A 16,646-nucleotide genomic window follows, 5' to 3' on the forward strand; every position below is an offset into this window, starting at 1 on the left:
ATTCATTTATAAAAAATTATAAATTATATTAAATATATTTATAACAAACAATGTCGAAAGAAAAACGATTTTAATTATCCCAATCTTTTGATAAAAATATATATATAGATCTTGTATAAAGTATAAAATATAAAATATATCCTTTTGTCATATTTTAAACACGCCCTCATATTTTTTCCTAGTTTCTCATGCTCGTTATATGATCAGTCAAAAGAAACGCGATACGCTGCAATGACAAAAATGCTTTAGTATACAAAACTTTTCCATGAAGGTCGGTTTTCCATAGGAAAATAATTCCCCGTGGGATAAGCTCACTACTCTTTTATTCGGCCACTCGATTGTGTTTCTCGACTTGTCATGACCTGGGAAATTTCGGCTTTCATTGATTATATACCGTGGGACGGGGGGATATTTTTTCATAAAACTGCAACTCTTGTAATGCGAGACGACGTGGTGCTTCGGGATATATATGTATATATGAGTGAGGATTATTTCTGATTGATTTTAAAAAAATAGCGAGACTAAAAGGCGACGTTGAATATTTTCAATTCTGAATAAAAGATGAAAAAATTAATTCGAAGTTTAAATTAAATTCGAAATTGAAAAGAAGTAATTTAATGCAGAATAAAAGTCATATAAAATTGTAAAATTAGGATTTAAATCAAATCTGAAAACTTAATAAATATAATTTCTGAATTAACATTCGAAATTAATTGAAAATATAATTTCTGAATTAATTGATTAAATTCGATAACTTTTTAAATAAATTTGAATCTTTTGTCAGTTATAGTTTAAAATTTGTTACCGCTAAATTCTAAGTAATGATATAAAGCAGGAATTTGTAAACATTTTCTAATTATCATCGTTCATTACAAGAGAGCTTTATAATTTCTGAGGGAAAAAATGCCCGAAAATATAAATTGAATTCCACGAATTAAATTAAATCCGAATTAAATGGAAAGTCACAAGACAAAAGAATTCGCACAATGACTAACAAATGTACCTTCATTCAATTTGCAAAATTTTCCGTGTATTTTATTTTATCGTCAATCCTCTTTTCCATAAAAAAAGAACTACAATATTTTTGCAACACCGATAATAATAATAACGCGGAATATACATTTGGCAGACACAACATTTTATTTAGTAACATCACAGATTTCTTATTCATAGCAGGAGAAACAAAGAGAGATTATAAACGTTTTATGTTCACCGGAGGGTAAAGCCACAGTCTCACATCCAAGTTAGCAAGTGTCCACTTACGAGAACCCGAGCTTTCTGAAATTGCAATTTGAATGCGGAGAAATGGAGCGCGCGGTGCAGTTTGCAGTATTGCATGTAACTTATTCAATAGGTCGGTTCTATTCATTCGCACTCGCGAGAGAAAGGGTAATGGGAAGAATCTCTCGAAAAAGGAAGGAGAAATATGGAAAACGCGTAAAAGAGAGCGATAGAGGAGAAAGAAAAATGCATCGCGTCATTCAAAATTAATATGGAAAGGTGCACGCGAATAAAGCAAACAAAGTCGAACAGCCATCATCTACATATACATATATATATGTATATATATATATATATATATATATATAATACACCCGATGTCCCAGATTCGCGCGCACTTCGCGATCTTTCATCCACGGATTCTCCCTCGCTCATTTCCTGCCTCGACTCCTCCTCTCCTTTACGTTGACGGAAATACGGAGGCATCTTTTATATCTACCCTTTGACCCGCGAAATCTGAAAGACTACACAATTTGCAAGCACAGACAACCTCGTTCTCTTCGTTCGAGGGGGGGGGGGGGTAGAAGAAGAGGAGAGGGTCCTACGGAACTCCTGTAGTATAGAAAATTCAGTTTGATTCTTAAAATGAATTTTCGATTCTTCCCAAACGTCTCGTCGGCGAGATTTTTCGACATTTTGCAAGAGTAAATATTTTCTCGCGGAAAGAAAAACAAAAGCAGAGAGAAAGAGAGAGGGGAGCGAAATTTTCGTTTCTCTGCGCGACAGAGTCTGCGGAGAATTAAACAGGTTGCGAGAGTGAATTGTGTGGTTGGAAATAGCTATGCAAAAGGCAAATTTACGCGCTCGTGTTGCGATATATCCTCGGTATTTGTTGTCTCATGTTAACAATTGCAAATCAGCCGGTCGACCGCCGACAACTGTTTAAACTTGTTCGTTTACCTATGCTGTTTTCGCCCATTGTCAGGGTGCACGCGTCTTCACGGTTTAGTTCAAACAAGCCATTCTTGAAAAATAATTAACAACCGATATACGAAGAAAATATTCCAAAAGTAGATATTTTCTTCGCAAAACAATTTTGGACCAATTTTTCTCCAATACGTTAAAGTACAAATTGTTCTTTTCCCTTCTCTTTCTTATTTAAATATAATTAAAATTTGTATCAAATAATAAAATTAATATATTGTATATGTATTCTTAATTAATTTTATTTTATTATTTTATTTAATATTAATTTATTTTATAAATATATATATATTTATAAAAAAATTAATATATTAATAATAAAATAAAATTAAGTTAAAAATAAAATGCCAACAAAAATTAAGTGACAAGAGATTAAAAATTCTTTAAAAATTTTCTGACAAAAATACATATAAAATGTAAGTTGAAAAGATATATCGCAAAGAGGAAAAAATTAGCTTTGAAATTGCCTATAATTAAAAGCACGTGTAATCAACAGCAATTACGGACACGCTTTTTAGATGACGAAATAATGTACTAACGGATTCCGTTATCACGGAATTCTACATTGTCAGAAGTTGCGTGCAAACAACAATATCTCGCACCATTTCTCTCTAACAATAAGAGAAATAAGACGGTATATTCCATTCATTTGCTTTTCATTCATTTACCCGCCCGCTTATCACGATTCTCTCTCGTCACAGCCTTATCGCATGAAACATCCGCGATAAAATGACAATATCGGATCAGCTATTGTATGTACACATTAGTGCAAATTGCACTCGCGTCGATGCCCAAAAACTTTTTCAATAGCCCACTTGACACGTACGCGCTTCTCGAGTTTAATCACTAATACTTGTTTTAATATAATAACGTGCTGATAAATTACTATTCGATCGACTGGTTCTTTTGTCCGGATTAATGTTCGATCGATGTAATTAAAATGGAGAATTAAGAGCATCGGTAGTTTTTAAATTTTTTACGCCGATGAATAAATTCAGTCAACGATTAAATTAAATTAATTTAATTTAATTAATAATTTTTGTTCATATAATTATTTTTATTGTAGCTTTTCAATTTTATTTAAAGAAGAATAAACGTTGTAACGTTTTTCCCCTTGCTAAAAAACATATAACGAATAGAGCGAAGCAATTTTCTCGATTATTTTAAGGTGATGAATTAGTACGCATAAAAAGTACGATGAATTAATATTCGATCGATGTGTTACTACAGCAGGATAAATATTTTGAATTCTTCGCGCGTCGAACGCGCCGTAATAAATTAATAATCCAATAAATGGATTCTTTTCCTGTTCACAATCAATTCAATCAATGTTAATAAAAAAAATTTCAAATTTTTTGCGCGCAAAACACGCATATGAATTCCATATATATTTGATCGATTAATTTATTTTTCTATATTCAAGGTTTGATCGATGGATATTTAACCCTTCTGTCAACGAATAATTTTTCACCTTTTCAATCAATGTATGAGTACCAGGGTACCAACTGCGTATTTTTTGACATATTGCACTACAACAATTTTTTTAAATTATTTAAAGCAGCTGCTGGTCATTGTATTTTAAGAGGCTTCCGAATACAAAGGCCTTTTATATTTTGTTTCGGGCGAAGAAAAGTTCAACACACTTTTAACATTTAACCCTTCTTCTGTGAACGAGTATCCCCCGGGTATCCGAAGCAACTTTAAATGTTAAAAATGTGTCGGAACTTTTCTTCGCCCGAAACAAAATACAAAGGACCTTTTATATATATTTTATTCGTATATATTTTTGTCAGGAAATTTTTTAAGACTTTTTAAATGTCTCGTCACTTAATTTTTATCAGCAGCATCCTGTTTTCAACTTGATTAATTTTATTTTATTATTGTATTGATTTATCAGAAAAAATAATGTATATATATTGACAGAAGGGTTGAAAAAGCGCGTTTTTCTGCTTCCTTCTTATTGGAAAAAAAAAAAAAAAAACATAACGAAAAAAGGTCGAAGCTATCTCGCGGATTACCTTTGAGCTTTGAAGCAAGTTAGTATGCTTGGAGTACGATTAAATATGATTTCAGAATACCGGCGCGGCTCTGAAAGGATCGAAAGCCGCGAGTTCACAAACACGTGGAATTTCCGCATTCTTCGGTTTCGTTGAATCCACTTTGTGGAATTGGGTAACTTTACAAAGGTACTCACCGGAATAGTAGGAAGCCCAGACCGGTAACCGCGGCTCGTCGAACGTCGTCGTTAACATCGGAGACCTGTTGAAATAAGAGGAAAAAAAAATATATATATAAAAATATATATAATAATCAATAAGAAAATTAATCCGCCTTCTCGCTTGTATTTTTGAGACCAATTTATTATAAGACCTAGTCTTACTTTATAAATTAAATCGATATGTAAAAGAAAAATCAGAAATATTGAAATCCTTATTTATATAAGTAAGCTATTATAAAATTTAATTTTTTATTAATTTCTCTTTTAAAAATAATAATTTCTTTTTTAATCAGAATATTTAATTAAATATTTTTTTTAAATCAGAAGTAAAGCGCCCAACGCGCTTGAATATTTAGCACGAAATATTGTAATAAAAAAATCAAATACATATAGGATATTGAAATCGCAATAAAATAAAACTAAGAAATAATAAAAAAATAAAAGAATAAAAGACAATAAAAAAAGTAAAAAATAATAAAAAATAATGATAAAAGATAATAAAAGAAGGATCGAAAGAAATATAAAAATACAAAAATATATAAGAAAATAAAAGATAATAAAAAATAACAATAAGAGATAATAAAAGAAAAATTGGAGAAAAAATATGAAAATATAAAAAGTACATAAAAATAAGAAAAAATCGAATAAAATACTAGTCGCGAAGTAACATCGATAAGAATATCTACGAGATGTACGTGGATCAACACTCACAGCAACGTGCAGGAGCTTCCGGATGGCCTGGTTGTTTCCGGTGCCGCAGTACGCCATCGCAAGGGTGTACATTCCGCTCCTGCGCAGGATCGGATCCTTATCAGCGCATAGGGATGTCACCAGGGGATCGGCCTCCTCGAGGCGACCGTACATCGTGAAGGCGATGCCGACCGCCAGACCGCGTAGGATCTTCTCGTGCTGCGTCTCTTGGGCGTACTGAGAAAGAGAAAAAGGATCGAAAATTGAGAATCCAGGAATTCGTCCTTTCACGAAGCGAAGCGGAGAAGGCACAATAGTATCTTATTTCCGCGAGATAGTAGAGATAAAACATGCACCAGAGCGGTTACATGCATAAACATTGCAAATTATGCAGCGCGTTCGTACGCTTTAAATATGAAATAAATTTAAATTAAAGTTTCTAATTAACAAACATGCGACGAAAGTTTATTTCCAGCCCGCGCGCGAAATTATCTTTGGACAAAAAATCTTCGTTTATAATCCTTCCATCAAATGAACGGGTACCCGAAACTACTTTAAAATGTTGAAAATGTTTGTCAGAACTTTTCTACGTTCGAAGCGAAATATAAAGGACCTTTGTATTCGAAAATCTTCTAAAATATAACAAGAAAGAATGTGTTCGAGCTGTCCAGCGGTTGCTATAAAGAAATTGTCGCAGTGCAATGTGTCGAAAACACGTGATTGGTATCCGGATACAATAGTATAGTATATTGTATACTTTATACATATAGTACACTATATATACTACAATATATACTATAGTATACTACTCGAAATTAATGTTTTCTCTCGATTTTCGCGCGAGAGAAAAACTTGTTCATCTCTGCGAGAATAAATCAGTCTTTCCTCGTAATTTTTAGAAAATTCGGTTTCGTCGAATTATGCACACCGCCCTTAACACCGAGTGGTCCGTGTATTTATCCCGCGCGGATTTACAATTTAATGTCGCTCTTTGCAGGAGAAAGAGAGAGAGGGAGATGGAGATGTGCCCGTGCGTTACTTAATCGCAGCCGCCGGGACACATTATGGAGAACCTGTAATGGGTAATTGGATTAAGCCGACCGACTAGTGGCAAGTTATGATTCGTTTAGCATCGACCTGCTGCTGTTGCTGTTGCTGCTGCTTGCAGCTTGTTGGTGGCCAGCAGCGACGAAAGTTTGTTTCCAGCCCGCGCGCGAAATTATCTTTCCTCGAGGAACATCGACGCTAAAATGCACGACCATTGTCTCTTCTCTCCGGACGTCCGATGAGAAAAAAATTTGCGAATTAATGTGCGAATAGCGTGCGAAAAGGGGTAATCGTACTATTTTTTTTTCTCCTTTTTTCAGAGACAATTGAGGACTGAATAGCTCGAAAGACATGGTTTCTAAAAATAGCTATACTCTCTCTTTCTCTTTGTATAAAAAATTTTAACTGTAATAAACTGCTACAATATAATAAAATGATAGAGAATAATATGATAAAATTATGGAGAAAAATATTTTTAGTATATGTGTGCGCGTGTAATAAATCGAAACTAATTGTAAGTTGAAAAGCGAAATTCGCGGTATTTAAACACTTGGATTATTTGTAATCAAACAAATCAGATAAAAAGCGAAAAATTCGCTTTTTCATATTCTATTATCAGAGAATTATCAACATAAACTAATATTCAATTAATAAAATAAATAGGAAAAAAGAAACGTTTAAATGTCAACATAAAGTGTAACGATCGATTAATCCCAATCGAGGTCAACTGATGTATACAAATTAATTACGCCTATTAATTGATATCATTGACGCCTTATCGATCGCATTGTATATCAATCACGCGGCGATATCTGCCCTATATTTAGACTATAAAAGAAACGTCGGGAATGTTGAAACTCGAAATCTTCGAAGAAATCGTGTTAAATTATCACGAAGATGGCTGCTCCGGCGATCGCATTGCGTGCGTGAAACGAATATTGTTACTTAATTTCACGGTTGTATATTCGCAAAGAAGGACAAAATATTATTTTTCGAGCTTGCGTAAACGTATTCGTGTGAAAAAAAATTATCTTTAAACATACACTTGTTTATTCGTTGAGAAGAGATATCAGGTCTTTCACCTCGCAAACTGACATATTCGCGATAAAAAAGTATCCTTGAATTCGGAGCTGTATTTATGAAAAAATATATATACATATATATATTTTTTTATAAAAATATATATTCATATATTTATTTATTTATTATATATTTTTTTATAAAAATTATATTATATATATTTTTTATAAAAAAAAATATATATATATATTATTGGACTTCGCATAAATATGTACTTAATTCTCTATCTTAGAAAAATATTTTCAACTAATCGGCGCCACTTGCTTACAGTTCCTATTTTATTAACATCCCTCGTGACGAATAATACAAATACGAATTACACGATTTTCGCCGATGAGCATGGAATGTCGTTCATGATTGATATTAGCGAGCCTACATCTACGCTCTTGGAACTCAGTGAGATCAAGGAATCCGCTCTCGAGACCTCCTTCTTGCTGTACACTCAGTAAATATAAATTCGTACATATAGAATACATTCAAAACAAAATATTCTAACCCGGCAAAATTATCGTCTCTATATATAACATCGAACACTTCCCTTTAGAAACAATTCGGAAATTGGACAGCAATTATTCATCAACGATATAGATAGCGTGGAAAATAGTTTTTGGAATCCCGATCGTCCCACTTGTATCGTCACTCATGGATGGCGAGGAGATACGGATCCTGGATCCGCTTGCACCTTAATTCGAGACGGTAGGATATCGGAATAATTAATCTTAATTGCTCGAGTGCTTGAATCCTTGCCTCTCTGATTCTTTAATACAATCCTTATCTCTCTCTCTCTCTCTCTCTCTCTCTCTTTGTTTACTTTATCTTTAAATATTCCTGAATATCTCAACTCCTCAAATTTAATTCCTCTTAAAGTCTCTGAATCTTTAATATATGTGTACTTCTTCTTACTCTCCGCTCTTTTTCCTTTTTATCTTTAATTTCCTGAGTCTTGGAATTCTTTCCTAACATTCGCAAATTTAATTTAAATTTCTGAATCCCTGAATTCCATGAATGCTTTTAGCGTAACTCCCCGAATCTCGGCGCGACTAATTTCAATTTTATTGCCATATTCCCCGTTTAATATCCCCCAGCTTATCTCAGCTCTGGCGACTACAACATCATCCTGACCGACTGGCGAACCGCGGCCGGAACTCTCTTGTATTGGAAAGTCGTGAAAAGCGTACCGCTCGTGGCGGAACATCTGACTCAGTTCATCAATTTCCTGGTGAAGAATGCAGGTCTCGATACCTCGAGAACTAGGCTAATAGGACATTCTTTGGGTGGACATATTGTCGGTCTTGCCGCTCGTGCCACCGATAGCAATATCGCCGAAGTGATGGGTAAGTCCGTAAAAGAAAAAAATATAACAAAGAGAATTAAAATTCAATCATAAAGAATATTATATTAATATATTATTATATTATTATATTATTTTTCATGGTTGAATTTTAATTCTCTTTGTTATATTTTTTTCCTTTATATAATATTATTATATAAAGAAAAATATATAATTATATAAAAATATAATAATATATATAATAATATTATATTATTTTATTCTTTATAATAAATAATAATATATAAAATAAAATATAATACATAATATATAAAATCGAAAGTTTTTTCTAATAAAAAAATTAGAAAGATACGTCGGTTTTCTCGGAAAACTTTTCTTCGAAGGATAAATTTTGGAAAAAAAAAAAACAACTTGAGACTTTATCTAATTGCCTTAAAATATTCGTAAAAAATAGCCGCGATTTTTTCTTTAATCTTTTTAATATCGATTCTCGATCTACAGCTCTAGATCCCGCGAAACCCTGGTACGACTCCAAAGGACCAGGCGAAAGGGTGGACAAAACAGACGCGGATCTCGTGCAGGTGATTCACACGAGTTCCCTCGGTATCCCGGAACCGATCGGCGACTCCGATTTTTATCCAAACGGTGGCAACAAGCAGCCGGGATGCAGCATATTCGGTAAATACACAGAGAGAATTTTCTCTTAGAATTTATCCTGAAAATCATAATAATTGTGGGACAATGTGGTGTGGAAAGAATTTTATGAGAATTTCTCTGATTAATATTTAGCACAATAAAAATAATATCTATTACAATAAAATATAACATATATTGGATTAACTTTACTATATAGTTTAATAAAATTAATCAAACATTTTACATTTTATTGTGATAGATATTATTTTTATTGTGATAAATATTAATCAGAGAAATTCTCATAAAATTCTTTTTATACCATATTGTGCTACAATTATCATGATTTTCAGAGTAAATTCTAAGAGAAAATTCTCTCAGTGTACAATTCGATAGTCGGCTCGACGCCGAAGTCAATATTGCTTGTTGGCTCATTAGTTAACGCGACCGAATTGATTTGCAGTACCCGCGTGCGCGCACTCGCGCGCTTACGAATACTATGCCGAATCTATCGTGAACCCAACAGGTTTCCGCGCCGGCGAGGTATTCATGGGCGGACCTAAGTTCGATCCAAAGTAAGTACAATTTAAGTTACACGATAAAAAATTCACAACAAAACAATAATGCCATTCAAATGCAAACTATTTAGTACCTATATTTCTTTCTTTTTTATTTTATAAGAAAAAAAATTGTTTTCTTCTTCTTTGAAGAAGAGATCGTTTTCTTTTTCTTAAGTACAATTTAAGTTACTCATACGATAAAAAAATCTCATGAAATAAAAAATATTAATTTCTTCTTTTTTATAAGAAAGAAATCGTTTTCTTCTTCTTTTTGAGAAGAAATTATTTTCTTCTTAAATACAATTTAAGTTACATGTATGATAAAAAATGTATGAAATAGAAAACAAAGATATACCATTCAAATACAAGCTATTCAATCTCATCTTCTTATTTGATAACGACGAAATCGTTTTCTTCTTTTTTGAGAAAGAAATCATTTTCTTTTTTTTTTTTTATACAGTTTAAATTATACGTACAAAAAAACTCAACAATTTTATAAGTAAAAAATTGTTCTTCTTAAATACAAAACTTAAGTTACACATACGATTAAAAAATTCATGAAATAAGAAATAAAGATGGCATTAAAATGCAAGCTATTCAAATCTCTTTTTTTTACTTTATAAGAAAAAAATCCGCGCTTTCTTCTTCTTTGAAGAAGAAATTATTTTCTTCGTTTTCTTTTTTTCCTTCAATACGAATATTTATTTCTTATTGAGATACGGTGCACCGGTTTCTTCCTCTCTTCTCCTCGTTTTTTTTTTCAATCGTTGTACCCAGAAATATCGAAGGCCGCGGAAACTATCGTACTTTTTTTCACGCAAATTGACCGAGACGTTAATTTCATTACCGTTTGTTTTATTATTTACAGGGCGCACGGATCGTACACTCTGCAGACCCGCAAATCATCACCCTTTGCACTCGGATGACGATTAAATTTATCGTTTTATAGCCACCACTCTTGTAAATATTTCTACGATGTCAAAAATAAACTTTGTCACAAACACTCTAAATTCTCTTCATATTATTAGAATAAATCATCCGATATTTGCTCGTGTTTTTCACAACTACAGAGAGAATTTTCTCTTAGAATTTACCCTGAAAATCATGGGACAATATGGTTTGGAAAGAATTTTATGAGAATTTCTCTGATTAATATTTATCACAATAAAAATAATAATATCTATTACAATAAAATATAAAATATATTTGATTAATTTTACTAAATTGCATAGCAAAATTAATCAAACATATTTTATATTTTATTATAATAGATATTATTATTTTTATTGTGATAAATATTAATCAGAGAAATTCTCATAAAATTCTTTGCATACCATATATTGTCCCACGATTACCATGATTTTAGAATAAATTCTAAGAGAAAAATTCTCTCAGTGATACATTATCATTATTTCATCAGTATTATCATTCCGATAACGAAAAATAATCGTCTTATCAAAACACTTGATAATTTCGTTTATGTTGTTATATATTATCAAGATTATCGACAAGTCATAAGTTGTAAAAGAAGAATGTTTGATTATAAATCATAATCATTTTCTTCAATCTATTTTTTAATTAATCTTCTTAATTTCTTTGATTCATACAAATAATTTATTTATCGATATCGTCGACATCTTATCACTAAAACTTATCAGTTATACCATAAAACGGATTGTAAAAGAAAGATTCGAAAAATTAAAAGCAGGATTTTTAATCTATTGCGAAGATTGATTTACCGGCAATCGCGTTATGTACACGTAAAAAAACATTTATTCTCGAATTTCGCAGTTGCATATTCGTGAACAAATTATTCTTGGGCTTGCAATTGCATATTCATGAAAAAGGAATATTATTTTTCGATTATGGGCTTTCGTGAAAAATATATATATGTATATACAAATATATAAATATATATACATTTTTTCGCAGTCGCAATTTTAATAGAAAAAAATATTTTTAAATGTTGCGTACGCGTAATATGTAACGTATTTTATTCTACCTTGAAGAAACACTTTAATGATTGATGTGACTACTTTTGCTCTCGTAAAGTGTATCCTTCTCTATTGACATCCCTCGCGACGAATGCAAACTACGCGATTTCTGTCGATGATAACGAGAGATGCCAGGCATAGTCGACACGAGCAAGGCTGAATTCAAGCAGAATTCGATAAAAACTACGAATCAGCCCCAGATATTTTCTATTTATATTATACTCCCGGCAAGTATAACCGAAATACTGACGCAAAAAGAAAAACGTCGTGTAATTACTTTAAAAAGATAATTAAATGATATATATTTTTCTTTAGAAATGTAATCTGGTAGATGAGTGGAACAGTTATTTATCGACGATTTCGATAGTGCGAAGAACAGTTCTTGGAATTCCAATCATCCCACTCGATTGATTACTCATGGATGAGGAGATTGCGAGAGAGACTCTTGTTTACAAATCCGAGACGTAGATTAGGAGAATCTCTATTAGTAGTAATAGTCTTGGAATTTTGGACCGATCGATATTATATAATCGTTATATTTCTTTTCATTTTATTTTCAAGCTCTCAAAAATATCTTTAAAATTCTTATAGTTTTAATTAATTCTTTTACTTTCCAGATAATTTAATAAATTCTCATATATATATAATTCTAATATTATATATATATGTATATATATATATACATATATATATATTTAATTTCTAGAGATCCGATTTTTATCCCAACAGCGAAGAGCAACCGGAAATCGACTCGATAAAATGGATAAATAAAACTCGCCGACGCCGATTTATTATTCAATAGATCGTTCATTACTCAATAGATTAATTAATCTGCAATTTGCAGGCGATATTAAGGCGATTAAATGCACACACGAGAGCTTTCCTATAAGCTGTAAAATATCCTATACTATATCATAAATCCTAAAGGCGCACCGGAAATGTATTCATGGACGAAACCATCCTTCCAAAATAAGTATCATACAATGTCTTTTCTCATTCCTCAATATACATCAGACATTTGTTGCTTTACGAGAGAGACGCGGTACCATACTTTAATACTTTTTCCTCCCTCTATCTCTTTTTTTCTACTTCTTTTAATCGTAGTATATTTAGAAATACTGGGCGTCGCCCACAGATATTTTCTTTTGTGTAAATTGACCAAGAGGATAATTAATAATGCGTTATCGTTTCTATCATTTATACTCGGATAATAATTACCGCTATTATGCTGCAATTACGCGCATATTTCTCTATACTTTTTTGTACATATTTCTATCATATTAAATATATTTATAAATATAATTTTTTTAAATGTTTCCTAAATATTTCACGTTATTCGACTGATTTATTTCCTGTATTTTTTTCTTCAAATTACTTAATTAACCTATTAACGGTAAAAATGTTTTTAGACTTTAAGATCTCTTTTACATAAAAATAACAATATATAAAACCGAAAAATCGAAAGATCTATTTTCGATCATTTAACGTCATCTTTTATTTTGTCTTTGCTTTTATAAGAGAGCACACTCTGGAGATTTATTTCCTCATTATACTCTAGCAGACGAGAGAGAGCGCGCTCTAACATCTATTTTTTTTTTTTTATATAAAAAATAGATGAGATAAAACGAGAAATGTAAAATATGTATATTAAACACTTACCGCGACCATGTCTTCGATAGCCTGCGTAGATTTGGATCCTAACATGACCATGCCCATAGCAATCCCGGCCGCTTCGCCGGTCACAGCGTCATCTTGATACAGATTGAATTTCAGTTGTTCATAAACGTCCTGTCTATGCGAACCCATAGCGGCTAATCCAAGGCCAAGGCAGCCACCGTGACGGACCATCTAATAAATACATTTCCCAAGATAAGTCATATATTCAATTTTATACAGATATTTTCATTCTTTTTCTAATTAACTTAATAGAACGATAAATTATAATAAAAATATTTAAAATATAAAAAAATGTTAAAATATAAAAAATATTTTAACATCTAATAAAAAACTACTTTAAAATAAAATAATTAAGCATATAAAATTAAAAATAAATATTTATATGGGTTTTTTATATGGATACGTACTTCATTTTGGGCATCCTTTAATTGACCCAGAAGATAGTCCGTGATTGCTGCCCCATGATTAGCGTGTATAAGTCCCAAAGCGTACAAACCGCCGCCTTCGGAGTATCCAGCACCGGCAGCACCGGAATCTCTCGGCAAGTAAGATTGCATGAGGGCTAAAGCTTCTTGCTCGTGTCCCCGGTGAATCACTCCTAGAGAAGCTGTCGCAGTCAATTTCGCCCAATTAGTGGCTCGCGCTAGCCATTCTAAGTTATCCCTGAAAAATATAAGAATTTTCGAAAATTGAAACTTCTTCAAAACTCTAAACTTTTTCTTATATTTTATTTTTTTCAAAATTGACAAATTTTAATAAATAAAATTTTGAACAAATTAATAACATTTCAGTCTTTCCGCACTTTTCGTATCTTAAAATAAAAAAAATTAACAAACACGAAAAATTAAAATACTAAAAAAACAAGAGTTTCTAAGTTTAGGAATCGAGTCTTCAAGATAAATACATACCTCAAAAATTGATCGCTAGTCGTCCCGGAATGCATAAAGGCATTCGCGATTACGGTGGCAGTATGGCAAATCGAAACTCGTATCGCGTCCTTGGTATTCTTCAAGATCAGCATATCAGTATGATTGCTGCGAATCAAGAACTGCAGATGCAGGTCAATGGATACCTCGCCGCCCAAAATGCTAGAAAGAGCGTCGACGCGCTCCTGCTGCTCCCTCTCCTCCGCATTCTAGAAAAAGAAAATATTATAAATAATTTTTCATTATTTATTAATAATCAATATTAATATTATGTTATGAAATATCAGTATATGTAACATAATTATAAAATAAAATAAATTATTAAAGAACACAAACTATAATTATAATTGAGAAAAGATATTACTTATTGTTAGCTAATATCTACAACAATTGACTCAATAATTAATTTATTGAATAAATAATACTCACCAAACTCTCAACGCTGCGCTGGGCCTTCTCTTCCCCATTGGGAGCCGCAGTCCCTTCATCGGTCTCCATGTTTGTAGTCTCCGTGCCGTCTTCGGCGGTCTTGGTAGCGACAGTGGTGGCGGCAGCGGCTGGTTTAACCACTGGTTTAACCAGCAGCGCGCCCGGAATAGGCGCGGTAGCTCGCAAAGCTTGCAAGACACGACCGAGGAACTGCTGGGTCGCAGATTCGTATAGATCGAAGGCGATCTGATAAGCCATCAGCACGCAGTCCTGCGAACCCTTGCTCAGTCGGTCCAAGAGTTCGGCTACGGCCAACGGATCGTCCAAAAAGATGAGGCACTGGCACATGCTGACGTAGTCGGGAGTACCGAGGTTCCGGTAAAGGTTGACCAAGCAACGGAGCACAGTATTGCGGAATCCGCGGTTCTGAATCAGATTCATGGCCACGTAGGAGGCGTACACTAACATCCCGCTCACGTCGTCCTAAAAGGAAAGAGAATTTTGTACTTTTATCTTAATAAATTTGTAATTTTTTAAGAAAGAATTTATTTTAAGTACATGAGATCAGTATAGATCAATAGACCTATGAATTTAATTATACGATTAGAAAGTATCAGTGGTGAAATTAATACTCACAGACTGCATGATAGCTGCTTCAAATATGTCCATCCTGCGGGTCTCCAGGGCAAGGCCCAAGGCCTGACGATACTGATTGTCATCCAAACAACGTTGGAACATTCGATTCACTATTCCCTCCAATCTGGGATCGATACCCTTGCTTCCTGGAGGAAGCTTTCCTTCCGCCTCCAAGACACGTTGCTGGGTGTAATAATCGATACACTTAGCTGAAAGATCAAGATTTAAGATAAAATATAATAACTACTTAAAATTTAACGAAAATGTTAACAACAACAATATTTCTGCGTACCAATAGTAGTGTCAACATATTCGTTTCGAGCATTGACGTCAAACAGCTCTCCTGCTCCCAAAGCATAAGTCAGCGAATCCTCGAAACTACCCAAATGATAATACACCTTGCTAGCTACCAGAGCAGCCAACTCATGTTGTTGAAACAATTTATCCTCGTGCAGGATCTCACTGCAAAAATAACATTGCGTTCAGAAAGAAATTAACAAGCTATAATAGAATATCTAATGTATATTATAAATAACATAAGAAAATTAATTTGTTTGCTTTTACATACATCTTCTCGATAGCCTCGGAAATCTCAGGCCAGAATTCATCGACTATCATGTCCAGTTTCTTCAAAGCAAACACTTTCAACTCGGGCATCGGCTCCTCCAACAAGGAAATTATTCCAGCTGCAAAAATTAATAATTCCATTTATATTAAAATTATATTATTAGCGTTAAAATGATTACTTTGCAATGTGACAAAATAAAACAAAAATTATATACAATAAATGTGACATAAAATCGAATAATATAAAGTAACAAATAATGCGCAATCACAATTCATTCATTATTTAATAAATTCCTTTTCTTTAAATCTCTCTTTTTGGTACGCTTTTAAAAATGGATGCTCCAAAATTATCGAAAGCGCTTTCAAGGTTAAGTCTCGCATGATTTGCAAATCATCGTAGCAAAATTAGCGCAAACGTAATAAAAATCCTAGCGTGATCAATAAAGAAGCGGTGTACTCGAAGGGATAAAAGATTCTTTGACAGTCTACCTGCTGACGTGATATTCATCTTGCTGAATTTCATCGAACGATTGATTGTAAATTGACAGCAAACAGCAAATCTCCCGGAAAGCGGAAACACTCGAAGAGACGTTATAACGCCGCGAATGTACTGCTTGTATGATGTAGATACGTTCAAGCTTCTCGACAGAGGGCTCGTAAACCCTAGTGACATTTGTGACGCAAGAGCCACCA

The 16,646-nt window shown here is 32.9% G+C and overlaps 2 protein-coding genes across 2 annotated transcripts in view; one reads left to right on the forward strand and one right to left on the reverse strand.

The window, feature by feature from the left end:
• Rpn2 (Regulatory particle non-ATPase 2) overlaps positions 1 to 16,600 on the reverse strand; it is a 53,276-nt gene extending 36,676 nt beyond the window's left edge. The window contains exons 1-10 of the mRNA XM_083054742.1: positions 16,443 to 16,600; positions 15,955 to 16,072; positions 15,679 to 15,848; positions 15,387 to 15,595; positions 14,751 to 15,233; positions 14,304 to 14,530; positions 13,803 to 14,058; positions 13,378 to 13,566; positions 5,135 to 5,350; positions 4,400 to 4,464 (exon numbers count right to left, since the gene is read on the reverse strand). Coding sequence (XP_082910868.1) covers positions 4,400 to 4,464; positions 5,135 to 5,350; positions 13,378 to 13,566; positions 13,803 to 14,058; positions 14,304 to 14,530; positions 14,751 to 15,233; positions 15,387 to 15,595; positions 15,679 to 15,848; positions 15,955 to 16,072; positions 16,443 to 16,476 — 1,967 coding nt within the window. The 5' untranslated portion in view covers positions 16,477 to 16,600. The remainder of the gene's footprint in view (positions 1 to 4,399; positions 4,465 to 5,134; positions 5,351 to 13,377; positions 13,567 to 13,802; positions 14,059 to 14,303; positions 14,531 to 14,750; positions 15,234 to 15,386; positions 15,596 to 15,678; positions 15,849 to 15,954; positions 16,073 to 16,442) is intronic.
• LOC145945191 (pancreatic triacylglycerol lipase) lies at positions 7,035 to 10,762 on the forward strand. Its single transcript, XM_083054025.1, has 7 exons — positions 7,035 to 7,082; positions 7,511 to 7,685; positions 7,785 to 7,936; positions 8,326 to 8,574; positions 9,033 to 9,209; positions 9,628 to 9,739; positions 10,593 to 10,762. The coding sequence occupies exons 1-7, from the start codon at positions 7,058 to 7,060 to the stop codon at positions 10,648 to 10,650; spliced, it is 948 nt and encodes a 315-aa protein (XP_082910151.1). The 5' UTR covers positions 7,035 to 7,057; the 3' UTR covers positions 10,651 to 10,762.
• Positions 16,601 to 16,646: the final 46 nt, after the last annotated feature.

The sequence above is a fragment of the Prenolepis imparis genome, unplaced genomic scaffold (assembly GCF_030444845.1).
Source record: "Prenolepis imparis isolate NDT839.2.m4 unplaced genomic scaffold, iyPreImpa1.0 SCAF_14, whole genome shotgun sequence".
Taxonomy (NCBI): domain Eukaryota; kingdom Metazoa; phylum Arthropoda; class Insecta; order Hymenoptera; family Formicidae; genus Prenolepis; species Prenolepis imparis.